Consider the following 27,073-nt stretch of genomic DNA (forward strand, 5'->3'; position numbering starts at 1 on the left):
GGTGGAGTGACCACTAACCAGAAGGGAATTGAATAAACACTGAAGCAGAAGTTACAGATCAAGGAGATAACAAAGGATTATTATTTCTTTTCTCAAGATTTCCTGCAGCTTCATAGTAGCAACAAACCCAAATGCCCCAAGTTAATCAACCTCACAGACTCACAAAAGGAAATGTATTTGTTATGTATTACTTCCCTGATTATGGCCTGATTATGGCCTGATTATGGCCATGACACTGACTTTCCATCATTATGTAATTGATTACCTAAGAGCACTATGAATGGGAAACACAGCTTTGGGTCACGCACCCATAGGGAAATGGATAAAAAAAAAAATTTATCTTAATTACTTACTCTTTCATTATAAGCCCATCTTGATGAGTATCATGGTATCTACAAGAATGTTTTATTTTGGTTTTCTAAAATATAAAGCGCTGTTATGCAGCCTGGAGAAGTTTTGCACCTTCCCAAGGTGTTCTCCCATTCAAACTATCACAAGATTGACAGCTGACTTTTGTTAGCAGCTTTTGCCCATGACAAAAACAAAGCGTATAAGCCCAGTGAATGTAACAGTAAGCTTCTCTAACGACCACAAGTGCTTTTATTGCTGTTGCACTCACAAAAGGCTCAAACCAGAAAGGGTGGTAGGGAGAGCAGGTATAAACTCCATAAAAATGGAGGAAAATGACTTGCTCTACACTGCAAGATTAGAAGGAGCAACTCTTTGATCAGAACAGAGGTCACCATCATAAAAGAAACTGAACAAATAGTCTCAGATAGGCCATGGTGCCTGTGCCAACAAAAGCGGTGTTTTGTAACTCCTCCATCTGATTCAGGGCTTGAGAATACAATGCAGAGTGATAATACGGTTGCTTTCATTAGCAAGAAACTGGACTGGATGGCTCAAAATACCCTTTCCAAGCCTAACAACTTAAATGGATACTTGAAGTAATGTGCAAATGTTGTAGCCCAGTATTAAAAATGCAGATTTGTAACACAATCAAACTGAGCATTACTGCAGTGCCGCTTGGCCTAGGTCAGCTCTGTGGGGGACCGACCCTTCGATGTCATTTCCCAACCTTACGCTGCACCGGAAAGGGGCAGAGGGGGCAAGTCCTTGCTAACAGTGCCAAGGGTAAAATCCAGTCCTGCAACCGCCCTTCCTGAGTCCAAGCGGGTGAATTTGGTGCATTTGGACAACGTGTTCCTCTGTCGGGCAGCTTGTACAGCAAAGAAATCAAAGATATGTTTTGTTTAAAGAAGTCAGTCACCTCTTGGATCAAACGATGAAGACTAGGTCACTTTTTCAGGCTTATCACTCAAAAAAAGCGACATCCTTTTCACACACACACACCATGGTGGTAAGCCTGAGGTTACCTATATTCACTTACAATTCTGCTTTCTGCTTGTTGCGATTTACAGCAAACAAATATTTAATTTGTGCTTGTATCTTGATATAAATCAGTAAAAATTGATGCATTTGCCACAAGAGGACAAAATAATTATTCTCACTAATCTGCCATCACGCATTTTGCACTGTTTTGGTTTTGAGATTTTTGTGCAGTCATACCAGGAAGTAGTAGGTAGGTGGCTGGAACATTCAGTTTATTCCTCCTGGATCACATCTAACTGTCATCTACAGAGGTATTTATAAATGTACTGTTCAGTTTAGACCTCGTAACTGATGATTAAAGGTTAAGAACTATAGTACACCTGGATGACTTAGAAATAACGTAACTTAGTTGTGGTGCTGTTACCACTAATGCAGTCCTTTTATTAAGAACATATAGAGGTATGTAACAAGAGGTAGGTTTTGGTGGGATGTAAGCAACATGAAGAATTGGGGGGGGGAAATCTGTGCAGACTTGCTTTCATGACGAGCATTAGTTAAACTTTGAGAATTTTTTTTAAAAGCACTGCCTCATTTCAGAGGTGCTGCAGACATGACTGGTGCTTTCCAACATTATCCAAACAAGTAATCAAGTAATGACAAACTCTTTGCATTTTTGTAAAATACAACTGGAGTAAGACACTATTGGCTTGAAACACCAATTCCAAAGCATCTGTAGTGTACCAGCACATTAGAGCCATTACTAGCCTTTAAAATCATTTGCTTTTGTGGTTAAAAATATTTTCCTTGTTCATTTCCATCACGTCTAAAAAAAAAAGCAAAAAAAAGCCTATTCCTTCAATGAGCATGCACCGACTGCTTCTATTTAACTGCCCCAGGACTTCTGTTACTGCAGGACCTAACTGGCATCAGTGGAGGTGACGGTGTTTTTCCAGATGAAAAACCAGTTGAATGTTAATGTCCCAAGTACGTGTTGGGGGTTAAAGTCCAGGGCAGGGGGCCTGAGAGAGAAAAGAGGATACAGTGACACAGTTAAAGGATGTAATTAAAGGGCAAAGGCTGTAATTATGGGCAAAGTGACACAGGCACCTTGATGCTTCCTACTTTTTTTGGTGATACTCCAGTAACTTTCCTTTAAAACAGGGCTTAGCAGCTTGCCTTTGAACGCACCAGTGCCCAGTGAGTACGCAGTGTGTGACAGAGTTATCACTTGGAGTTAGAAATATGTATGTTGTGGTTTATCGATGGTGCCCAGCGGTGGCTCTTTCCTGAGCAGGTTTGCCGCCTACGGCGTCCGCTTCCCGCCCCCCGACACACACGGAGGCCGGCAAGGCCGAAGGGGCAGCACTGCCCCACAGAGAGCCGTGCTTGACGAGGCCCAGTCTTACCGCGTACCGGGCATTTAGTTTGACGAAGTAACTCAACGTCGAGCAGCAGCCCCACGCGCGGCCCGGCCGCCGCTCCGCTCCTGCCAAACCCCCTTCTCGCTTCGCTGGGGGCGGCGGGACCCGTCGGAGGAGCGGGGCGCCCTGACAGCCCCCGGCCTTTCCCCGGGGCGGGGCGAGGCGAGGATGGGGGATAGCCACCACCCCCGCGGAGGGCCGGGGTCGCCTCGCTAGCGGGGGCGGGGCGCGGCCGCACGACGCCGCCGCGGCGGATGATGACGTCGGCGGCGCTTCCGGCGCTGGGGCGGTGACCGAGGCACGCACGGAAGGGGTCGCCGCCAGGAGGGTGCCGCGACGGAGCGGGCGCGGGGAGGGGCGGGGGAGCGCGGCGCGGGGCCCAGCCGAGGCCGCGCGAGTCAGGCGGGCGGCGGCGGCGGGGGGCGGCGGGCGCGGGGCGGCGCCGGCCGTTGCGGCGGGAGCGGCGCCCGCCGCGGCTGAAGGCGGCGGCGACGACAAGTATCGCGAGAGGTGGCGCGGCGCCGGCGCTAGAGGTGACCGAGACAGCGGCGGCGGCCCCGGGTGCCTCCTCCTCATCCTCCTTCTTCCTTACCGGGCGCCGGCGCTGAGCGAGGCGGATCGGCGGCCATGGAGAAGGCGGCCGGCGCGGCGGCAGCGACGGCGGCGGAGGGAGGCGGTGACGGCGGCGACGCCGGTAGCGCCACGGCGGGGCCCGGTCCCCCGGAGGGGCTGAACGGCGGCGCCGGCACCTCGCCGCCGTCGTGCCCGCCCGGGGCGGTGGCGGCGCCGCGTGGGCTGGTGCGGGTGTGCGACCTGCTGCTGAAGAAGAAGGCGGCGCCGAAGGCGAAGCGAAGCGGGCGGGCGGGCCGGCCGGCCAGCAGCAGCGAGAGCGGCGGCGGCGGCAGCGAGAGCAGCAACAACGGCAGCGAGGAGGAGGAGGACGAGGAGGACGAGGAGGAAGAGGAAGAAGAGGAGGTCTCCGAGGTACCGCGGGAACGGGCGCCACGGGGATGCGGAGACGGGGGTGGGGGCTGCGGGGATGGGGCTGCACCGGCGGGAGCGGGGGGGCGGGACGGACGGTGCCCGAGGAAGGGAGGCCCGGGGGGCGGCGGGGCCCAGGGGTTGCCCTACTGATCCGGTTTCATAATTCCTCCGTGCTCCCGCCTCCCCCGCCCCCGCGGGGCCCTGCCGCAGAGGCAGGAAGGGGGCAGCACCGCGCCTCCCGGGGGCGGCTCCGTGGCGGGGCGGGACCGGCGGCCGGGGCCCGGGGCACGGCGGGGCGCCGCGGCCCGAGCCGGGCCTCCCGGAAGGCCCCCGCGCCCCTCGTGCCTCGGTGAAGCCGGCGGGAGAGGCCGCCGGTGCCCACCCTCCCTCCCTCCCTCCGCCTCGGGGGGTGCCGGTGTGTCCCGGGCGGCGGGGGCCCGGGGTTGCCCCGGGGGCGGGAGGCTCCCTGGGAGCCTCAGCCAGAGAGGGCCTTCATCTGTGTTTTTGGGCGTCTGTGGTTTTTGTCAGGCGCTGCTGAAGGGAGAGGGCCCAAGAAATGCTGCAGGTGCCCCTCAACGCCGTGTTTTGTGTCCACATGTGCCATAGTGGGATTCGGATCGGAGCCGGGAGCGGGAGAGCATAACGGTGGGAATACTGCTGGTGCGACCGGGCTGAGGCTTTGGAGATAGGCCTGAGCTCCGGGTGTGTGCTGAGAAAGCTGTTTGCGCTCCCAGTCACGGGAATAGATCATCTTGAAGAAAAGGAGGTGAAGGTGGAGGTAAAGCGAAGGCTGCTGTAGAGCCCTGGGCTTTTTTCTCCCATCCGACCTGTTCTCCGAACCTGACAGCAGCCACTGTTTCAATGTAATGCTGAAACATTACATTGAAAGGAAGCATTATTAACTTGCTCTCATTTATTGTTAGGTTTTTCAGGTAGGTATCGCTGAAAAAGGTCAAGCAAGATGTGAAGCCCCTTATTTGCATACATAGTCACACAGAGTTTCTTTGCTGAGTCTGTAACCTTCGAAGCTGAATGTTCACTTCCGCTTTTTTGAATTGTGTCCTCAAAAAAGTCCGCTTCAAGTTTGTAGGCTTTTCTTTGAACTTTATTTTTAAGTGGTTTGCCTTTTAAGTGGTATATCTGCTTTGTGTTAGAAATTAAAATGAGCAAGAGGAAAGGGAAGGAAGAGTCTGATAATTTTAAGGAAGGGCTGGGCTGAGATGGTGATAGGTTTTTCCACTAAGATGCACTCTGCATTTTATTTCTGCAGAAGTGGATACAAGAAGCATTTTATCTAAGTTCTGTGAGGTAAATTGCACACAATGAGTGTCTCGGTTAACAAGTAATTATGCCTGGCATTTTGTTTCCGTAGTGTTTATTTGTAGGGAAGTGAATATCATCATGTAGGTAGAAGTTTTTGAGGTGTAAAACTTGCAAGTAGACAGCCATGGTTGCGTGCTGAACTGTGCTATCTAGCAGTTGTACAGGTAACTTGGAGAACTCTCTTGCTCTCCTCAACAGAGCCCGTGGAGTTTACTAAGGTGATGTGTGGTGAAGGGATAAAGGCCCTCAAATGACTTAACGGATGTATCAGTTGATAGTTAAGCACTGAGATGAGTTGTATGTGACAGCAACCTTCAACAGACTTTGTGTAAAGTGAGGCTTATTGGCAGAATCACAGGCAGATTTATTTTGTGGTCCATAGCCATTCTTCCAAATGGTTCCTTATACTGACAGCTTTCAAATGGTATAGAGTGTATGACGTGACAAGAAAGGCAGAGGCAACCGAGGAATATATGTAGTCTTAGGTGAGGTGAGCCTTTGCTTATGTGCTGTGTCTTACCTAGCCATAGGTACCTATTTAATATGCTTTAAGACCTGCAGAGAGATAAAAAAACAAATGATCATTAAACTGTCATGAGGCAGCAGAAGAATACTTCACTTTTTTTTTCAGAACAACATGTTCTGTAGATACCGATAGCTGGGAAGGCAGTTTTGGCATCTGGAAGCTTCCATGATGTTTTTATCTTGCTCATAGTGAGGGCTTTCTCAGTCTGGGTGGTCTGAGATTAAATATTAAGCAGGGGTAAGTAAGTGATAAACAAATTAATAAATACTGAGTTTATTAAGTTCAGGATAGCATACATTTTGTCACTTACCAGCTTCATTTATAATAATTCTTTCTTGATCATTCAGAGTGCTTGCAAAAAACTGTTCTAGTCTTTCTCCCAGTGACTTCAGGATCAAAAGATACAGCTTAGTAGAATATGTGCAGCTGAAATCACAGTTTTTAGGAATGTGAACGTGAGGATGGCCTGATTAATGGAGCAGAGAATCTAACTTCAAAGTAGTTCCCAGCAGCTCCTGGGGAGGAAATGTGTTTTGAGTGTTCTCAACAAAAGGGAGTTTTCCTTGTCTGAAAGCAACCCGATGTTCTGCCTTTTAGAAGCTTTTTTTTTTTTTAAAAGAAAAGGTTTGTTTCTACTGTGAGATTTTTATTTGGGGTTTATATGGTTTTTTTTTTTAGTTGAGACTTACTTGAGATGTGCATAGCTTGTGTGGCTTTCAGCAGTTGGATTTGTGGTCTTCTGACCACTGGCAGTCTGGAAGACACATAAAATGGAAAGCACAAAGAAATCTAAGTTTATGGTTTTGCTGTAAATGGAAACTATTGTGGAAACACTGCATAAGATGGTGTTCCCTCCCAACCATTCAATTCATTATCTCTGTCAACTTAAGACAGTTTGTCTTAGGCTCTTTTTTGCCCTTCCCATGCTTAATACATTAAGACTTCTCTAATCTCTGAAGTGAAGTACTTCTAGATTTGACTACTAGTGAGACAGCTTCTAAAAATCAGGAGCACAGTAGCAACAAGTCAAAGGAGTTATAATTGGAAACCCAGCAGATATTAAATCACAAAAACCCCATGAGTGGAAAGACATTGTTTGGCGTAGTTGTTGCTGAGCTGATGGAATGGAATAAAAAGTTGTAATCAGATGTTTTCATCTCGGCCTGTTTCCAAACTCCATTAGATCTTGGTGTAGAAGCGTAGGCACTGGATAGAACTTTGGGAGAAGTTAAATTGAAATTTCATACCAACAACTTCATGAGCTCCTACTACAGTGTTCATGGCAACCTCCAAGGGTGCTTTTGAAATGACAGCAAATTGCTGCTTGTCAAACAAATAAGACTCTAGGTAGTGCGGTCCAGTATTGTCTGTAAGTGGCAAATTGCCTTTTCCCTAACCACCAGTTAATAAAAAAATGGCAACTCTTTTCAGTACACAGGAAAAGGAACCTTAAGGTAGGAGAAAAATGACAATAGAGGTTGCATACTGGGGGAGGTCAGGTGCATGCTTCCTGACAGAATTCTGGCCTTAGTTTATGAAGGATCACATACAACAGGCAAAATTGTTCAGTTTTCACAGAGGTAGTCTCTTAAGCTGTTTAAGGAACTGTATTGTTAAATAGGACTGCAGTGCTGCTTCGATTGGGTGATAACTCCCAGAGTTTGCGTTCGGTGCAGTGACACATGGAAAATTTAATCGGTTGATGTGTTAGATGTTTAAGGGTGAGATGAAGGTGCATCTTTGCTCTCGATCAGAATTGTATGAGGAGTGTCATTGAAGAAGACTATATTCTTGGGCCAGTCTATTCATTGCATCCGTAATGGGAAGCTGCTTTTACTTTTTAGGGACCTTTGTACAGTGTACCGTGAACCCCCCGTTTAGCATGGCTTATTAATGATATGTATGTATGTGAAAACAAATATGAAGAAAGCTGCCTGTCAAATTTGTGCCTACGGTCAAGTCAAAGGTCTGTCTTCCGAGCTGCTTAAAAGAATGATTTTCAGGATGTGAATCAAAAAAAAAAAAAAAAAAAAAGTGGGGGATCAGGAAGGAGCGGGTTAGTTGAATAAAAGCTGACATATAATGTGAAGCTTGGGAACATTATTATTGTTTGGGAACTTTATAATTTGGGGTTTTTTTTGGTGAAAATATGATTTAGCGGTTCCTCTGAACAGGCTCAGATAAAAAACCATAAATGTACAGGTTTCTTGAAAGTGTTCTTGGGTGTACTGATTTTGTTAAAGATTGGTCTTCAATAAATAGTGAAGTAGTGCAAAAAATGAGCAAGTCATAGTAGCAAGTTGCTACTTAAAAATCTGGTGTCCGGAGTGCATTAAGGCTTCTCTTACTAAACACAGAAAGGTTTAATTGTACAATAAAATCTGTTTACAAGCTTGTTTCAAGTCTTTGAACTTACAGGATGTTTGCTGCTGGCAGTGAAGTTTATAATTGCTTTTCCTAATACTGTATCCATTTTAGGAGTTTGTAAGTTCAGTTTTCTCCTTAAGCAAAAAGTCTCACGATGATTAGATGTAGATCAGTCTAGGATTTGTGCGTGTTTCTTTCTGTTCTCTCTTTCATATGATTTTTCTGACTGGTATAGTTTGTTGCTGGACTCTCATATGATGTCCAAATTAGCTTTCCTAAACATAATCCTTAATAATGTTAGCTATACCTGAAAGCACTGACCTATGCAAAGGGTGTTTTTGAGATGTTTTGGCTGTTTCTTAAGCATTCTTGTTTTTACTTGGGCCTTGTAGCTGCTGTAAATAAGAGTTCATTTTTGTTTTTTCAGCTCAATTGAATTAGTCATTGAATTGAACTAGTAAGATGAAGTAAATAAAACAACAGAATACCACTGGTCCTCTAAAATTTCTTCATGCAGAAGCAGCTACTCTTCTTTAGCTTTACATATAAGGTGTTAATCTGAAAATTTGGGTTTACTGGTGTCATTTCAAGAGCATCATGGGCACACGGTTGTAATACTTAAATTGTAAAAGGCTTTAACAGCTTAACTGTTGAAGCAAGCTGTTGATTTGAAACGCTGAATTTATTTTATTTTTTTTAATCCCAGCTGACTGACTTAAAATCCTGGGATAAGGCCTTTGGATTCTTCAGGGCTGCTGAAAGGCCAGTATGCCTCGCCTGGCTGCTGTACGATACATTCTCTGTACTACCATTACTTTCATCTCCTTGTGTCTTCAAATATGGGACTGAACATGCAAGTAACTGGGCTCTGTCCTTGTTAGTGTGTGACACCCTGTTGTATATATAGTTCAGTCTTGTGTTCTGCTGTGTTGGTTATACTGTAATTGTTTTCTTTCTGTCTACTTTGGCAGTTTTTTGCCTGTATTGTTTTGTTTCTTCCCTTCAAAAGAAGAACTAACAGTGAAATCCGTTAGGGAAAAAACCAAAATTCTGTAAGACCTAAGGCAATTTTGGCATTTTCCTCATCAGTATAGTTACTACAATGTATAGCTTTGTATAGCAATAATTACCTGACATCAGTTCAACTGATGTGACTGAAAAAGCAGGTGAGCCGCAGCAGGGTCTGTGGCAGCCGCCTTTTCCATCTGTAGCATGAACCTTGTCATGACACTTCAGAAGCACCAGTTCTCACCTCAGTGTTACGTATTCCCAACACAGATCCTGCTCTTAGAGAAACCATTTTAACTGCATTGGTGCTACAGGCGAGATCCTTGTTTTATCTTGCATGAGGGATATGGTAAGTATGATGTAATACAACTGTCAAGAGTTAGCAGCCATTAATTGTCTCATCTGAAGATGAGTAGAACTTAGGGATGGCCTGGAAGTGCGAAAGGATGTTTCTCAAAAATCCCTGAAAATAACAAGGCTGTTCATAGGTGAATCCTGCAACCAAGTTTCACAGTAGTGAAATCTTCACCAAAAACGTTTAACATCCCTCCCTTATTGTTCCCTAGACTGGGTTCCAGCAAAATCAGTCTGGAAAACCAGAATAATGATTTGGCTGGCTTTGCTATTCCCTGCTAACCACCTTTCAGTCATTACTGGCACCACCCTATAGCTGAGATGACTAGCATATGCCCCCTTATCTGAGGGAGTTAGGTTACTAGGAATTCATACGCTAGTTAGGAGATGGAGTGTACTGTGAACTGGCTGAGGTGGTAAGCAAAGATTTAAGTAGTGTCTGTATGTGCATGGCAAAGAGCCTAGGTATGCAGAGCTGATAAATGGTGTCTGGTTAGACGTAGTGCTTATTTTTTTTTTTAAAATCTTACAGAGTTTTTCTGTCTGATCTACTTAATTGAAGTTAGTGAATAACTGGGTTTAAAAAGAAGCCCCCTGCATAAAATGCCCACTGCAGAAGGTGGAGTTAGGTACTGGTGGCGCCACGTGAATTTGTTTACTTCCTCAGATACTTCTTCAGGAAATTTCCTTATAAACATAATTCCTGTGTGCAGGCTAGAGCCAAACACACCATATTTTCAGTTAGTAATTTAGTTCTTTAAAGATAATGATTTCTATGAAAGAGATTTAGCTGAGAGAATTTCCTCATCTGTCAACTTTGAAGGCAAATGGGATTATGTATGTGTTTTTTCTCTATCTGTTTTGAAAATGAAACTATTTGTGCTTATTTAGGTTATAGCTGATTTGGAAATTGGATTTAGGAATTGAAAAATCAGTACTGCAGATCCAAGATAAGTAAGAGAGCTTTGTTTCCAAGGTTAAAGAAACAAACCTGTTTAACGTAAAAAAAAAAAAAAAAAAAACACCAAAAAAACCCAAACAACTTTTATAATAGTGTTTTAGGCCATTTGAGCAGAATCTGTGGCTGCCTTGGTAGACATGCTGTTTGGTAGCACATGGTATGGCATTTTTGGTGACTAAGTTGTAATAACATCTTGAAGATGTGCTGTATCTGTAGAGCTTCTGTGGGACTTTTTTGTTATGTCAATAACTTTTGATGTTGCAAGAAAGGGTATTAATGGTGTGGGTGGAAAAGGGCTTAATGCTAGCAAGTGGTTTGGATAAGGTCACTTAACTAACATATATATGTAGGGGAAAAAGTCTTCCTTAACGTGTGGTTAGCCTTACCAGTGAATGCAAATATGTCTTGGTGTTAGTGTGTGAATTCTGGTGACCTCTATGCAGTCATTGTGCAGTGTTGACAGGAATATTTGGGGAAAAAAAAAATTGCTTGACCAGTGAAGGGCAGCATTTCCTCTGTTTTGACTAAGCAGTTAGTGCTTTGGGTTAATCAGTACTCAGAGAGGTTATCTTAGTGTTCCAGATGTTTTTCAGCCACTTCCCCTCCATATGCAATCCTAAGCTCATAACTATCTGAAGAGTTAAAGCCATGTGGAGGTGTTACTTAACTGTTGTGTCACCTTATTTTCACATTAAGTAATAGTTGTATACCAGGCTAAAAATCAGCCACGAAACCAAGTGTGTCTTCAATATATCTTTCTTGGTGCTTGCAGTATTTTCTTTTAGGCTGAACGTTGTAATTAGGATGATTTTGTTTGTGTTACCCAAAGAAGTTTTTGACAAATTGAAATTACTGGTGTTTGATGTGCAGGTGTGTTCCTCTGCTGTGTTTTAGCTGAATCCTCAAATCTTTGGAGTATAATGGTGTATTCTAGGAAATGAGCTGAAATAAGCCTTATTTTTTTTTCCCTGTCCCACCCCAATATCTTAGGTCTTCGTGGTGTTAATCATCTGTAATCGATAATGTGTCCAAATACGCAGCTGTTCAGATGCTAGAAAGCAGAGCTAGAAACAAGTATGCATTTTTAAGTAGTATGATGAAATGTCGCTATTTAGAATATCAGGTTGGGGTTTTGGCCTCCATTCTCCTCCAGTTCAACTTGAAACAGTTGACAAGTTTCTGGATTCCTTTTTTGTTAGGTTAAAATTAAAGGCACCTTTCGCACAGTAATTTGACTTCTTTCTACTGCTAAGGAGGCTAACCTTGTATTTGAGTTCAGGTTTGTTTCCCCTTGCCCTAATAAAAAAAAAATAAAAATGGTTGTTTCTAAGCCTGTACATCTGTCCTTTGCAGGAACAGTTTTGTGGATCACAGCTTCAGCAGAAGGGGAACATCTGAAACCTCTCTCTAGGGCAGGGAGTGATTCAGAGATAAGTGGAGGAAGGTTGTCTTTATCCTCCCAGTTTTTCCCACACACAGAACAGAACTAAACACTTTGTTTAAGGAGAAGCTGGAGGTCCCTAGTACATCTGTGTCTGGCAGGTATCTGGTGACTCACGTGTTTTCCTGTCCCTGAGTTTACCAATTCAGAACTACAGGTATTTCTTTCCTTTTGTTCAGTTTTGTCCTGAAATGCTTTGGCAGCAGAGTTTTCCTTTTTATGCTGTTCTGCAGGTATGAATTGTTCTCCTCCACAGAATGGTGAACAATGCTTTAATGAAGATTAAAATTTAAAGTCATGATGTGACTTAGTTTTTTTTTCCTCAAGTACTCGGTGTTGTTCAGCCTCTCTGTCAGCGTGGGTTCTAATCCCACTGAAGTTGGGGGAATTGGGCTTGTAGGAAGGTTGCAGTGAGCACACTGCTGCCAAAAAGAAAAAAAGGCATTCATTGCTCCTCCCAGCCACTTGAGAAATGATCTTGCTGAAAAAACCTCAGCAACAGAAAAAGCATGTTTACAGTTGATCAATTCCTTGATCCAGTTTGTCAGGCAGTCACATAAGAGCTTGTGCTGACACAGCGAAGAGCCAGGAACTTGGGCAGGGAGGAGGGATGAGGACTGCCTTTTTTGGTGGAACTATTCATTTAAATGCCTGTCAAAGAAACACTTGCATTGTCTTTGAGGACTGGAATTGTTAAGAATGGTACAGCTCTCTGAGAATTTTTGTATTAAAGGGCAATGTAGTCCTCTTGACACTTCCTTTGAATCTTCTATTTGAAAGTGGCTGGCACGGTCCTGGAAAGATAAATCATGCAGAATTTTTTTTTTTTTTTTTGCATGGAACTTTAACTTGAAAGCTTCTTGAGATAAAATCAGCACTGAGTTTTTTTGTCTCTAGTATTTGTTAAGGTTCTTAAAACCAGTGTATTAAGGATAGGGAGAAAGAGAGGAACAAAGTAGTATTTTCTTAAAACGTTGCTGCACTTCTGAGTATTGCCATCACCGCTTTTGTGTCATTTAGTGTAGTGCAGCAAAGGAGTCACTTTGTACACTGACTACCATAAAATAGTCATAAGGCACAATTGTGATCAGTATGGTAATTGTAATACAAATAACCAATCTAGTTTAAAGGAAAAGAGCACTTTAAATGTAACAGCATGCTAGATAGATGAACATATGCCTTCTGTCCATCTCAGTCACTAACAGAAGTGAAAGCTGGCATAACAGCATGCTGGTATTTTTGTGAAGCATCAGCTTGATAAAGGATCTCAGTGATAAATATAGTGTCAAACTTTATGTGCTAAACTTTGAAAGAAGGCTTTTCTGAACCCTGCGTGTGGGGGAAATGTTTATGCTTCTCTGTAAAATCTCTCTGCATGTACTTGTGTCTGAGTTGAGGTGTGTTTTTTAGAAACATGCTAGTACGTGCATCGAAGCTGGGTTCTGCAAAAATATTTAGGGTATGGGATGGCATAAAGTGATGACTTGCCCTGATAGCTTACCTCTGCCAAAAGGAGGGGAGCCTCTTCCTCTGAGCTCTGCCTGGCTGTGCATTTACACTGCTTATGTTTTGCCAGCTATCTCTCTAGCTGGTCACTGGCCTGTGACCTGTCTGAGAGGTGGTAAAGTGGCTATGAAGGGGGAAGGGAGAGAGAGCTGTGTGGAGCTTTTTGTTCAGTTGGGGTTTTTTTGAGTCTGGAACTGAGGTGTTATATCAGCTCAGGACATTGTGTAGTTCACCTGTGTGGGACTTCATATACCCTCTTTAGCCCAGCATTGATGAAACAGCTCTGCCAAGTGCACGGTTTGTTATGAAACTTGATATGGATGCTAATTCCTCCTGTACTTTGAAACTGTTGTGTGCTGATCTGTCCCAGCATCATTTAGTTATGTCAGCCAAAACCTCAGTTAGGTTGCAAATCTCTTTTCCTTTGGTAATTTTACCAGTGTTACTGGTTCTGAAGAAGTGTGTGAAGTAGTGCCACCTAGTAAGTGCTTCCTTGAGTGAGTTAGACTTGAAATAAGGTTAGTAGTAGTACTCCCAATGAACTTAATTTTAAAAAAAGTATTTTTGCATCAAACCCCCCCACCTAAATGTTTTCAAGAAAGGCAGATGTCTTTGGTGGTGGCTTTCATTGTAATCCAGAGATGGGTATTGCAGCGAATGCAGTCTTTCCAAACCATTGGAATACTTGTTAATAGAAATAATTTGAGCAACTGATTTTGTAACAGAAGTATTGTGCACACAGTCTGGGACATATTTAAATTTTTAACTTTTTGTGAACTTCCAATGGTATTGCTAAATTTTTTTCATAGTAAAATAGTTCCTTTAGGCTCCATGTGTATGATTTAATTTAAATGCTCAGGGAGAGGGAGAGGTTCTGCTATGGGAGAAGGGTGCACGTATGTTGGGTTGAAAGGAGACCTCAACCACACCTGTCAGGCTGGTGAGTTGTCCAACTATGGTTTTGAAAACTGATGAAGGTTTTTTGGTTTTGGACTCTTGAAAGACTTCAGAGTTAGTCTTGGGTTAAAATCATGTGAGTGCATCTTGAATTGACAAGGGCAGGAGTTTGTGAGTTAATTGTTGTATCTTTCTTTTGGTAATCTGAAATAAACTGAACCTGGAATTTTATTTCTGAAGACCCAACAAAGAAGAGATGGGGAACAGGAGGTGTTGAACTCCAGTGAACAAGCAGTGTTCAGCTAGAAGTTGGAGCTGATTCAGCTATGCTGGTAGTAAATGCTGTGAGTTCTGCTGTGGTGTCCCCAGTCTGTCTCGATCTTCAAAGTAACTTCAGATGAAACAGGAGTTGAACAACCATATTAAAAGAATATAGAGCACTCAAAAGTCTCTCACTGTTTTTATTCAGTTTTTCTTTCTTTAGCCTTTCCGAACAGCTTGCTCTCTGTTCCAATCTTGGTGTCACTGTCAATGAAGAGACTAAGTTTTCTAGCTGTTGTAGTCCATGAACTTAAAGATGTCAGCTAAATTACTCTGATTATAGAGAGCTTTGTAAAAGAAAGAAACATGAAGTACATTGTTACAAGTCCTGCTTTTTTCCATAGCAGTTAGGATAGGTCTCAATCTGATATTAACCAAGTCCAAATTCATTACAAACAGCCTACCTGAATGTAGAGCTGTTGAAAAAACTATCTTGTTCACAGCTGGGAAAAGGGTAACAAGGGACATCCCGAGCCAGCAGATCCTGGATTAGAATTTGACATGGAAATACTTTATATCAATGTCCACTTAAATGGATTGTTATGCATAGAACAAAATGATGAAATAGGCCACTTAAAAAGGAGGAGGAGACTGTACTAGAAAGTGACTTTTTCTGGTTGAAGGTTTCCTAACTTTGCAGGGAATATATTGGCACTTAAACTACTTAAGAACTTCCAGTGGCTTACTGCTGTTACCTGCGAAAAGTGCTCTGATTTAAAACATTAGACAAGTTCTGATGTACATTAATGTAAGCTGAATGATTGAACAACTGGAAATAAGGAACTAGCTTCCTGCATGTTACATTCAGTCCTTTTTATGGTTACTGAGTGTTATGTTTTTTGTTCATTGTGTTCTGCGAGTATGTAGCCAAAATTGCCAAAAATATATTGTGTTACAGAAGGTATAAGAGAAAGTGTCTGTATTTGGGAGCTTGCATACCAATAAAGAGCAACTTCTCCTGAAGTAAACATGTTCTCCTACTTGCATATCAAATACAGTGCACAGATAGAGCATATGTTAAATGTGAATGGTTTTGACCTTGTGCTCAAATTTTCGCATAATAATGTGAAGATACCTTGGATTAGTACCTATCTTGGAATTCATGAGGTGTAACTATGAATGTTTTTGGACTGTACGTGACTCCTACATGTGAGAAATTATTATGCTGTTTAGAGGCTACTCAGATGGTGCATACATTAAACAGAGTTTTCCTGTCACCAATATTTCACATGTGGAATGAGAAAGGAATATGTTCTAATTTGTTTGAAGAATCATCCTTGCTGTCCCAAATCATTGTCTTTTCTGAACGTATTCTGTGTCTTACTTGTGTTTAGCCCAAAATCAGATTTCTTCAGTGCATTGGAAGTTCTTAGACTAAAGACATGGAACATAGTATAACCCAGTGGAAACATGGACTACTTAAAGTGGAGAACTTAAATGAAGTTCTCTTACAGAAAGCTCCCCTCAGACAAAAATTTGTGTCAGTAATCTTACATTTCTGATGAAAAACCCCTTTAAAATGCTTATGTAATGCTATGTAAATTAGTCTCGCTTGTGCAGCTTTGTGTTAGTTGTGTTTGAATTGGCATTGGGCAATTCCTCTGTGGCAAAGTCATAGAGGCTCCCCTAGTACAAGAGAAAATGCACTGAACAAGCGAGAAGGCCGAGCTGCAGCAATGTATCTTGACACAGTTGCTTTTTTATGATGTTCTAGTTTATCTTTTCTTCAGGGCAGTGCTATGGATGTGTAAAGAGATTTTCTTTCCTCCTTTTTCCATGCTTAGATTTGCCTTACGGCATTGAGATCCAAAATCCTAGGGCTGATGTAAGCGCTTAATGGGGAAGAGGGCTCTGTGCCGATGAGAAGGTCTTGCTCTGTGCCAGAATGCTGCTTCCTTTCTAGACTAGAAAACTCTGCTTTGATGTCACTTTCATTTAGATGTAGATGAAGACTTATTTCAGAAATATTTTTGCATTGTGCATCTACCTCTGTTTAGAAATTAATGGTGTAAGGCTAAGAGGCTGCTAGTAGAATTTAAGACTATTAATTTATGACTTGAGTGTTGCAGTCTTACTTTAGACAGAGCAAGCTTTTGGTGTCCCTTGTCTTAGAGTTCCTGGAAAAAGTGCTATAAGCTGAATGCTTTTGCTTTGAGTTTGTATGCACTGTTGGTGATTCCTTATAGTTTCCTTACCTTCCTGGCATTAGGTTGCAAACTTTTTCAAACTTTTTTTTTCACTTGTGGAAGTGATTGATTTTTTTTTTTATTTTTTTTTTTTTTTTACTGACCCTTGAACGAGAAATCTTCAGTGAAATGGTACTGCAGTGTGAATGTTGAAATCCCCCAGCTGTTACTCAGAGGAGATACTATCTATTTGGAAAGGGTTTTCTGAATATAGAGTCATCATCTTCCCTGATCCCACCAGAACCTGCTAGCTCATGCAAGCTGACAAGCTAGTGTAGTGCTTCTGTTAAGGGAGGACAGATCTGTGAAGGGAACTGGGCAGCGTTATTCCATCAGACAGGTCGTAAACATCTGAGCCTGTCAACAGTCCATCTCTAAAGCTTTTTAGTTTTATGCATTCTTTTAAATTGACATTAAAAGCTCAGGATGTGTTTATCTTGGCACTTTCAAAGGTAGTTAAGTACAGACACCTTTCAAAAATAGTAGTTTCCTTGGAGCTGTGGAAAACCTAGGTCTCAAGAATACCATGTTAAGGCCTCTAAGGAATAGAATTTCATCCTCTCCAGCCTTTATATGCTTACCAAAAGGAGTAGCACCAGATCACTGAATGTGGCAGAAGGGTCTCACTGCTGCCCTAGGCCAAGTGAAGAATATGGTGGACAGAAATGAAAGATCTGTGTTGGGAGAAAGCTTAATTTTTGTGTGGAACGTAATCTTGGACAGTAAAAAAAAGTTTTACATAGTTGTTACGGAATAAAAATACATGGATTTGTTACAGAAGTTTCTCTATCTGTGGGAGGTAACAGAGCTGAAACAAGGGTGGTGTGATAGTAAAGATGGGCAGCAAAGATCATCATGTGATTGTAAAACTCATTGAATGCTCCACTGCAGTTTATCGCAGAAAAGTCTGAAATGTGCAGAAAGAGACACAGAATTTAAGGATAAGGGAATAAAAAGAAAATAGAGTATGTGTTTAAAACTCGTAGTTTTTTATCCGGTTAGAGCCAGTCATCCCTGTGCACCCCCACCCCAATAATAAGAATTAAAGGAAGAAAGTAGATTTCTTTGATTTGAAATACACTAAAGCACCTACCTGAAGGATGCTGGAAATTTAGTCGGGCTGACAACTGCGGTGGTGCGATTGCTGTAAGAATTGAAGAAAAAGAAAGCAATATACTATGTGAAAATAGAAAAAGCAGATGAGGGTCATGACTTAAGATGGTTCCTGAGGTTTGGTTTTGGACTGATTTGATTTTATGTAATCACTAACCACTGAGGATCAGGAATAAGGAGTTTGATGAATTTGGAGAGAGAAGCTGAAACAGTAGGTTTAAAGCTCAATTTTTTGTATTGACATACAACTAAAGGAACTTTAAAGAACTGCACCAAGTAATGACTGATGCAAACTACTAAGAAGTAGAGGTCCTGCAAAAATTTTGTGGTGTAACAGCATTTTTGTATTAAAAAAAAAAAGAGTTGATACGAGAACTAGCAGAGAACAACATGTTTAGTGTCTTAGTGATTATCTGAACTAGCTAATGATATGATGGAGAGATGAAAGGTCTATGCACAGGTAGGGATGTAGTTCCTAATGAAGGTTGATAAATACTACTGCAATTTTATAAGGCAGTGAGCTTATCTGGAGTAATGTGTACCCTTAGGGGTGTCTGTCTGGGGAAACATTCAGTTCTGACTTAGTTGCAGAGGTTTTTGAAAAACTGTTTTTACTTTCAGAGCAGATAGGAAGAACTTGGCTCAGTCCAGCAAAATGAATGTCGGTAGGAGTATCATCACTCTCTCTAAAAAAAGGAAGAAATGGACCCAATGCAAAGCCGAAAGCTAGTATTAGCAGAAAGAGGAAGAGATGTACATCAGGTGGTGGATAATTCTAGTGTGTCATTTTGAGTTGTTTACATGTTAGTGTGTCTCCCAATTAAGTTAGGTTTCTTGCCCCTTTTTTTTCCTTTTCCCTGTCTTATCTTTAAGGTAATTTTGGTGAGTGCATATTCTTTAATACAGTAACTGCATCTGTTTTCAAGGAACACTGGCTTCCTAGATTTTTTTATGATGTTGTTGCATTCAAAGTGCTGTTTTGGTGATCCACTTCTGCAGCCTCTAAGGCAGAATAAAGAAAAGTCCAGACCAGAAAAAGTCATCTCTTCAGCCGGCGATGACTTGTGAAGACATTTGATGGATTTTTGGTTGATTATTCTGGAGATAATTTCTTGTCTTAGACATGTGTTTTGCTCTCCCCTTAAGCAGTAATAGGAGTGCTGTCCTAGTACTGATGATGAAGCTCAGGACAGAATCTACAATGGGTTGAGTTCCTAGGTACTATACCACCACGTCCCCTGCTTTACTGCTGCTAACTTGGATGTGCTTCTTGCCAACTTAATCTTTCAAACATGAGTTTGAAGCAGCATTTGAAAAGCTATCTGAATATTACTTGCACCACTGAATGTTTCTCTTGCACATAAACAACTGCTTATGTATCTTATAATGGCTTTTTGTTTTGTGTTAAAGAGGAGTTTTGGTCATTTGAAAGTTTTAATGGTGAAATTTTCAACTTTATGGATTGAGTGTTCTGATTTCAGGGGTATTTCTAATCCATGGGAAATCTCAGTCCTCTCTCTGCAAGTGTATCCTGTCATATTCAACATGTTTAAATATATTTTGTGTGTGATAGATGCCTCTGTTTTTAAGGTAGTTCATGTGAAAATGGTGGGATTTTTGTCTCTTGGCACTCTACACTTACCGGAAAATTGCAATTTCACAAAATTTTGCCCGGAAACCCACCCTGGTTTTTGGCCTTAACTGTCTCAGAAACTTTTTGATTCTGTGTGAGGTCATCTTGTTAGGACTGTGTACCTACTTCTGGAAAGAGAAATACCTGGGAAAGCCGTGCTGAAGGGGATAACTGAGTGATATTTTGTACTGTATTGAAGGGCTATTTTCAACTTCTTTTTCCCCATCTCAGAATTATTTGTTTTTTTAGAAATGAATGCACTTCATGGTTCTGCTGAATAAGGTATTAGCATCCGCGTGGGATGCAGTTTAAACAACCCAACCTTGACACTGAGCTGTGTGACTGAAAACACACAAAAAAGTGTGTTTATATGCTTTGGGACAGTTGGTGACCAGTACTGCTTGATCAGCTGTAAATAGATAACAATGTGCTTTTGTGATATAAGAGTGGGAATTGTCTGATCAATTGTTCAAATGCTTACATTTCTGGGTGCCAGAATCTGTTTTGGATCAATTGTTAAAATGGTTGCGTTTCAGGGTGATGTAATCTGAGAGATGCCTGTTCAAAATTCGTGGTGGCCTGTGGTACTAGAATATTGAAATAATCTTCTTAAAAACTGTCGACTAGCTCTTGGGCATTTATAGCTCTGCTATGTACTTCATCCTGGATGAATGACTGTGCTCTTTCAGATACTTTTATTCTCCCTTTGGTCAAATCATATGCTTTCCACTTAGTTACCAGTGCTGTATAGGAAACGTGGCATAGAGTAAACCAACCTTGATTTGCACTCATCGCTGGTGTTGGCTTTCACAGAATACTGTCTCAGGATTCCCTTTGGTCTAACATGCTTCAGCGTAGCTTGAAATAGGAATCTTTTTCCCCTTGTTTTTAAGCAGTGCTGTGCTAAGTTTGTCTCCTCGAGCTGCACTTCAAATGTTTACTCTCTCACCTTCTGTGTGGGGAACATAAGGGCTTTTCTCTGTTTTAGGCTTACAGAATGTAAGGGACCATAATAAGAAAACATGATGAATGTGCATGACTTGAATGGCTGCTTTGTTTTAAGGTACCACTTGTTCAGAAGAAAAAGCTGCTTTTTAGTAGTGGATAGTAATAGATGAGAGTACTGACTAGATCATGCCCTTCAGAGTAAGGCAAAATAAAGATGATATGCTTTCAAATAGAAGCTGAGATACTTCAAAAAGGTAACTTTTTTTTGAAAAAAAACAGCTAGTTCAAGTAATTCATAGAGCTGGACTTGGAAGCAAGGAACAAATGGATTTGTGTTCACCTTCGCAAAACTTCAAGATACATTTCCTGACCTGTGTTTAAAACCCAAAATTGCACAGTAGAAATATGATGGAATTTAATCATAGACGTCTAAATAGGGTTTTCTTGTTTTCTTGTTGGTTGTTTTTTCCCCCGGATACCTCTTTTTTGTCTTGCAGGAACAGAACGGAAGCCTGCATTAAAGCCGTTATGTTTTACTGAAGATCTCATAGTGGTGTAAAATAAAGTGTTTGGAATGGACTTCTTGGAATTTGGTATTCCAGACTATAAATTTTTGTCAAGTAGTGAATGTCATTTGGCAAAGGAATGCTTCTTTTGAAGCCTGCACCAGAGGGCTGTAGATTGGGAGACGGGCAGAGGTGCAGGAACAGGGTCATGAAGAGGTTTGCAGTATCGGGATTTTGAGTGTGAAAGCTAACAAGTGCTGAGTTGCTTTCAGTGGAGTATCTAGCTGGTTAGGTTGTTTGCTACTCTCACTGATCATGTGTAGAACCTGACTCCTTGTGGTGTGTCTGATTGTGTAATAATTTGAGAAGCTCTGAATTATTCTTTCAGTTATGGTTTTGTAAATGAAGTTATGTTGTTGCAGACAGAACTCTCGTCTTCTAAGTTGGATGGGAAATGGTTCAGCTCATGAGGTGAACTTGTTTCTCCTTCTCCTGAAAATCTTTCACTTGTTTCGTAAAAATGGAGAAGATGATGTTACTCAGTTTGCTTTGTGCGGAACAGACAACTTCTTTTGTTCCTGTGTTATGCTGCCTTTTCATTTGAAAATGCTTTTTTCAGTGTTGTCATATGTAAAGTAACTTAATCTCAGTGCAAAGTTGTGTGTCTTATGCTTTTTTTTGGTGTGATGTAAGGTATCTGTTAATTCTTGCCGATGTTCAGAAGACTGAATAACTAGTCTTTTGAGACATGAGTGTTACGTGGGAGGTGGTGGATGGTTTGGTGTTTTTTATATATATATATATATATTTGTGTGTATATATATATAAAGGAATCCTTCAATTTGGCAGGGATAGCATTGTATTTGGGCTAACATTTGTGTATAATTGCTGGGTTACATGTACGCAGGATCAGTTGCAAGGGGCTGCTAAGGGTGTTAGAAATGTTGACCTAAAAGCAGTACTTGGGAGGAACCATGGAATTTTGTCCTGTGATTCTTTGCACTGACAACAGTTTCCTATAGAAAGCAGGCTGTGGTATGTAGATGTCTGTATGATTCATTTCCCTCAAGGCAGCTAAGATGTCTACGAATCTTCTTGACTAACTTTAGACTGCTGAACTTTTGCTTCCATAGGTGCAAATGGCCACTAAAGTTTGATAGGAAGTCAGGAAGGCATTGCTAGAAGTGATCCTGCAGAAAGTACTGTTGAGATAGTGGGTTGAAGTCTATGGTCAACGTTGGCAAATGTTTTGTCCTCAGAGTTAACCTCCTATAAGGATCAGTCATTAGATTTTTTTTTTTAATATTGTTTAGAACTTAAAAAACCCAAAACTGGATGAATAGCAGACAAAATAGTAATGGCTGGATTTATCAGTTAACTCTTCCAGTATAGTACCTCTGACAGGAAACCTGCCCAGCTGAACGGGCAAAGTTCAGAGTTCAGTTTGACTAATACCATAATCAATATGACAAATATAATAAAAACTCTTTTGTGATATGAATTATGTGCGACATATTAAGTTCTGACAGCATGCTTAAGACAAGTTACACAGTATCAAAGGTGGACAGCCCCTAGAGGAGGTGCTCCTTGAATGAATTCTAGTAAAACAATGTAAGATTGGGAGTGTTTCCTAAAGTGGAAAAATACTATGGACTGTCTGAGCAGGCGTCGAGTTTGTGTAAAGTGAGGGACTTCCTGGTAGGTGAGTAGGATGTATTTCCAAATTTTCTGGTTAAAGAACAGAATTTTTAGCAGAAAAATATAGTTGTGCCTAAAATTTAGACTGATGAATAAAAAATTCTCTTTGAGATGTTAGTAGTCAGCCTGGTCAGCTGTCTAAAACCTGGTAAGAATATTCTTACTGTTAAGAGAGTATATATTACAAATAAAGCATTGTTTGGAAAAAGATAATGTTGATTTTTAAAGACAGTGATTACTACTAGCATGTCTGTTAAGTCAAAATATGAATTCAATTTCTTTGGCCATTAGACCCTTCTGTGCTCTACTAAAATGAGGAAGGAGATTTTTGTGAGGTTGGCAAGATTTATTATGCTGTAGTCTTTGAACTGGAAAATTAACACTTTGAAAGCTGCAGATATGATTGCTCAATAATTGTGACCTGCTATGTGCAGAATGGATATCACTGTCAGCTAGTGTTTGAAGCAGTGTGTAAAATTTCTTTCTTTTTTGGTCCAAGTTATCAATTGATGTTTTGGGTGAAGCGGAGAAGTGTGGAGATGCTGATGGTACTCAGAACTACCTTGTGGAGACCTTGCTTTACATGGTCAGTACCTTTGATATTGGTGTCACAGGCTGTTTTCTGGATTTCTTGCCATCCCGTGTTGCCCTTGAGCAGTGGAGGAGAAAAGCATGGAGTGGTTGGAAATGCAGTAGTTGACAGTGCTGCACTTAAGATGGTTTAGTTGGTTTTAGAAGGTTTTGCTGTAATGGGAAGCCACGCCACAGCACAGAAAAAAATGTGGGCCATGCATGCCATAGATCTGCTTAATCTAAGGGTTGGGTTGTTTGGTTTTTTACATTTTTGAGGAGTGTGCTTTGTTACCAAGAGTGGTTGGGGTGGGATGGCAATAAATAGACTCGAGGAAAACCACCTGAAGTGGATTTGTGAACTTGATTGGGTCAGAATGAGTAGGTACCTTGAAGTGTACCCAGCATTCCCGCTGTGCACCCACACGGTTTGTCGGACCCTCTTGGCCTGGAGAGACTGGTCGAGGAGACCTCCTGGAGCTCCTGCTGGGAGCAGACCTGGTGGAGGCAGCTGGCTGAGCCAGTGCGCCCAGTCTGGGGGCTGATGGGTGAGGTGGCCGAGGCCTTGGCCACACTTGGAAGCTCCTGGTGATGTGTTTTGTGTGTGTGGGTTGAGGGGCTCCGCTGGGCCTGTGGGTGGCAGAGGAGGTGAGCGAGGAGACGCGCCAGCCGCTGAGTTAATGGCTGGGGAAGGGTGGTGAAATGCATTATGAAAACGTAACAAGGAGCTGGTTTCGTTAGGGTTTTCTTTTTACTCTTTATTTTTTCTTTCTTTTTTTTTTTTTTTTTTTTAAATAATACTCGTGTGTTGGGTGAGAGACCCGAGCAGAAGAAGCGCGAAGGAGGAGGCGGGCGGCGGGGGCTGCCGGCGGGCGGAGCGGGGCGGCGCTGCCCCGGGGCCGCCCCCCCGCGCTCGGGTGGTAGGTGCCCGCCCTGCGCGGGGTGGAACAGTCCATTTCCTGTTCCCGTGCTGACAGCGGGGGGGAGCGAGCGTGCTGCTGCCGGGCGGCCGGCAGCCCGTCCGTCCGTCCGTCCCGGCGACGGCGGGGGGCGGCAGCGAGGGCGAGAGGCATGGCCGGGCGGTGAGGCAGGGCGGAGGCGGCGGCCGCCGCGATGGAGGCGTACGTGCTGGAGGACATCCTGGAGGTAGGGGCGGGAGAGGGCCGCAGAACAAAGGGGGGCGCGGGGTCGGCGGGGGGGAGGCGGCGGCGGCCGAGCCCCGGGGAAGCGCCGGCCCTCGGGGGGCCGAGCCGGGGCCGGGGCTTGCCGGGGAGCCCGGCTGCCCGCCCTCCCGCCTCGCCCGCCGGCGTAGGGCAGGCGGGCCCCGGCGGCCCCGCGCCCGGCCGGGGCTCGGTGGTGGCTGCAGAGGCGCGCTCGGGGCCTAGGCTGGAGCGTCGGGCCGCCACGGCGGCCGCCCCCCGCGCCGCTCGGGCCTTCTCCCCGCCGTCCCCGGGGGGACGACGGCACTCCGCGTATTTAACTGGGGAGGGACACACGCGCAATTACCGGCGTGCTGCTGGGGGAGGAGAGAGGCTGTGGGGAGCTGCGTGATCGGTGAGTGTGTGCTGGAGTCCCTGGGTGTGCTTGGAGCCGACACGGCGGTGGGATTGCTGCAGCTTTCAGCCGTCCTGCAGAACCACTGCTTGTCATAACTCTTTTTTTTTTTTTCCCTTGTCACTGTTCCTGTTTCTTGCACTGAGTGTGCATTAGGCCGATATAATTTCTGTTACTGTGTTTCCAGTCATCTTAAGTATAGTCTGCTTTTACTTCCTCTGAAGAAGTAGATCCTGCAGTATGAAATAAAGACATTTTTCCCTTATTGTGAATGAAACTTAAAAATGCTCTTTCAGCCAAATGGAGAAGCGTGCTTAGGAATCATAAAGTGAAACTTCTGCTCAAAGTGACACAGATCTCTATTCCAGATTGTATCAGCTATTATAGTTCAAGGAAATATACTTTTTGTTGTTATTGCTGTTCCTGTGGTTTTTCTGGTTTTGCAAGCAAAACCATACTTTGATTGCCAGATGACTTTTCAAAATATTTACGTGTATTCTTTACTGTAACAAGAAGCTGCTACCTTACTACCTGCTGTCAAAATTTAAAGAAAACGGTGCTTTCAGTGATGCTTGTGCTTTAGGTTTTTTCCCCTTAATGGCCGTTCTTACGTTGCTTATTATGATCCTCTAAAATTTTAAATAAATAGAAATACTTAGTGTTGCTGTTAACTTCCTTGTGAACCTTGGAACTGTTTAACATCATTACACCCAGGATGTTAACACAGCTCCTCAGTCTGTGCTTAAACTGGTACAGATGTATGAACAAGATATTTTTACCAGTATCTGTCTGTGTGGCTGGGTTACTGTGGTGAGGTAAGAAGACCTAAAGTGAACTGGGCTTTCTGCCATCAGACAAATATTTCAGTACTTCACTTGTCTTATTAAGTACTGAAAGCTTTTTCTTTTTTTCCTTTCTTTATTTTAACTCCAGTTGTTAAGTACAACTCTGTACTATGTGAAATTAATAAAATACTTAGTATTTACTAATAGTCCTGTTTGGAAAGGTAGTTAGCGAATTAATTTTGTCAGTATAGCAGTGTTTTGGGTTTGTGTGTGTGAACTAAGCAATTATATCTTGTTTCTCAGAGTAGGATATGGTGACTTCTGATAATTCCATTCCACGTTCTCATCCTGGTCATGAGACCAACTGTATCCGTGTAAAACATCTTCAAAAATCAATTGTGACTTTTCTGACTTTAGATGTGTGAAACTGACTGAATCAGTTTTTCATGAATGTGTGTAATACTCTGGTAGCAGTGGAGGCTGTTGATAATTTATTACTGAATCAGTAGAAGCAATGTAATTGTCTTTCATTCCCAGTACAGGTCCAGAAGTAAAACTTGGTTCACTCTAAACTTGTTTCTGTTGTAACTTTGAACATTGTGTTTACAGTGTGTGGGGTTTTTTTCCCATTTTAGGGCTTTTTTTTCTCCTGTGGAGCAGTTTCTGATGTTCATTCAGAGACAGCAGTGTGACGATTGAGAGAACTGCTCTTGCTTAGACAGCAGTATCTATGTCTGGTTACTGTTTTATTGGACAGACTTGGTGCTGCTCAGTATTTCATTAAATTTGGAGGGATCAGTTCTTGCCTCTTCATAAAATTTTCAAAAATGTTTTCACCTCTGAAGTTGGTTATAATTTAAAACAGGAGGAAAAGGCATTTTTTCCTGTAGCGTGCTAGTTATCTTGATTCAGCGTAGAGATGGAGGTTTAAATTGTGTTAGAGGTCTTTACTGCAAGAAGCAAGTGGGTGCTTCTGAGCAAACATCACTTCTGAGTTAAAAAGGTAGATAGTAATCAAGTAATTTGTAGTTCACATGTTCTGACTTGCCCTAGTGTGAAGGCTGCTTCGTTGTGGAGAAGAAGAAACAAGATGAGGTGAAAGCATAGTCTCTGCTTCTTTCATTACTGAAGTTGCAGGAGTCCATTAGAAATTATCTTTCCCAGTATTTCTTTCCTATCAGAGGGTAAAACTAAAATAACTTGCATTTAATGCAACTACAGGCAGAAATGGTCATTAGCCTAGAGGATTTCATGTGGCATCCTGGCTGCTGTGTGCTTATGCCACCTTCAACGAAGGTGTACTTAATGCAGAACTTGAGCTGGCTTTGCTACTGCCAGCTGAAGATGAATGTTGGCTTGGCTCTTGTTACCTGAATCTGGTATTGAAGGCACCATTTGAGAATACGGTTCAAGAAACTGGAAGTAAAGTGGGGTTAATCTGCAGTTAGCTTCTGCTTATTTGGTGGTTCTGATATGTGTATCTTGGCCATACTTCGTTGTTGATGTGTGACCTAACTGACAACAAGGCTCTTGTTGTTGGTGTAACCTTTCAGGATTTGGCTCATATGTGCTAGTGAAGGAATAATTAAGCTACAGGGGAACTCAGTACATGGTATTCAAAGAGAGGCATAAACCAGTA

The 27,073-nt window shown here is 42.6% G+C and overlaps 2 protein-coding genes across 12 annotated transcripts in view; one reads left to right on the plus strand and one right to left on the minus strand.

Moving 5' to 3' along the window:
- Positions 1 to 2,994, minus strand: part of ALB (albumin) — a 39,317-nt gene extending 36,323 nt beyond the window's left edge. Inside the window, exon 1 of one of the 3 annotated variants that reach the window (XM_074867013.1) lies at positions 2,746 to 2,994. The gene's annotated coding sequence lies outside the window, so the exon portion shown is untranslated. Of the gene's footprint in view, positions 1 to 2,738 lie in introns of all 3 variants that reach the window. The other 2 variants (XM_074867014.1, XM_074867016.1) reach the window with 2 other exon arrangements.
- Positions 2,995 to 3,202: 208 nt separating this feature from the next.
- ANKRD17 (ankyrin repeat domain 17) overlaps positions 3,203 to 27,073 on the plus strand; it is a 96,692-nt gene continuing 72,821 nt past the window's right edge. For 3 of the 9 annotated variants that reach the window (XM_074867017.1, XM_074867018.1, XM_074867019.1), the window contains exon 1: positions 3,204 to 3,737. In XM_074867017.1, coding sequence (XP_074723118.1) covers positions 3,381 to 3,737 — 357 coding nt within the window. In that variant the 5' untranslated portion in view covers positions 3,204 to 3,380. Of the gene's footprint in view, positions 3,738 to 4,278; positions 4,303 to 4,343; positions 4,670 to 23,601; positions 24,242 to 27,073 lie in introns of those variants that run through there. The other 6 variants (XM_074867024.1, XM_074867026.1, XM_074867023.1 and 3 more) reach the window with 5 other exon arrangements.

The sequence above is a fragment of the Strix uralensis genome, chromosome 4 (genome assembly GCF_047716275.1).
Source record: "Strix uralensis isolate ZFMK-TIS-50842 chromosome 4, bStrUra1, whole genome shotgun sequence".
In the NCBI taxonomy this organism is placed as follows: domain Eukaryota; kingdom Metazoa; phylum Chordata; class Aves; order Strigiformes; family Strigidae; genus Strix; species Strix uralensis.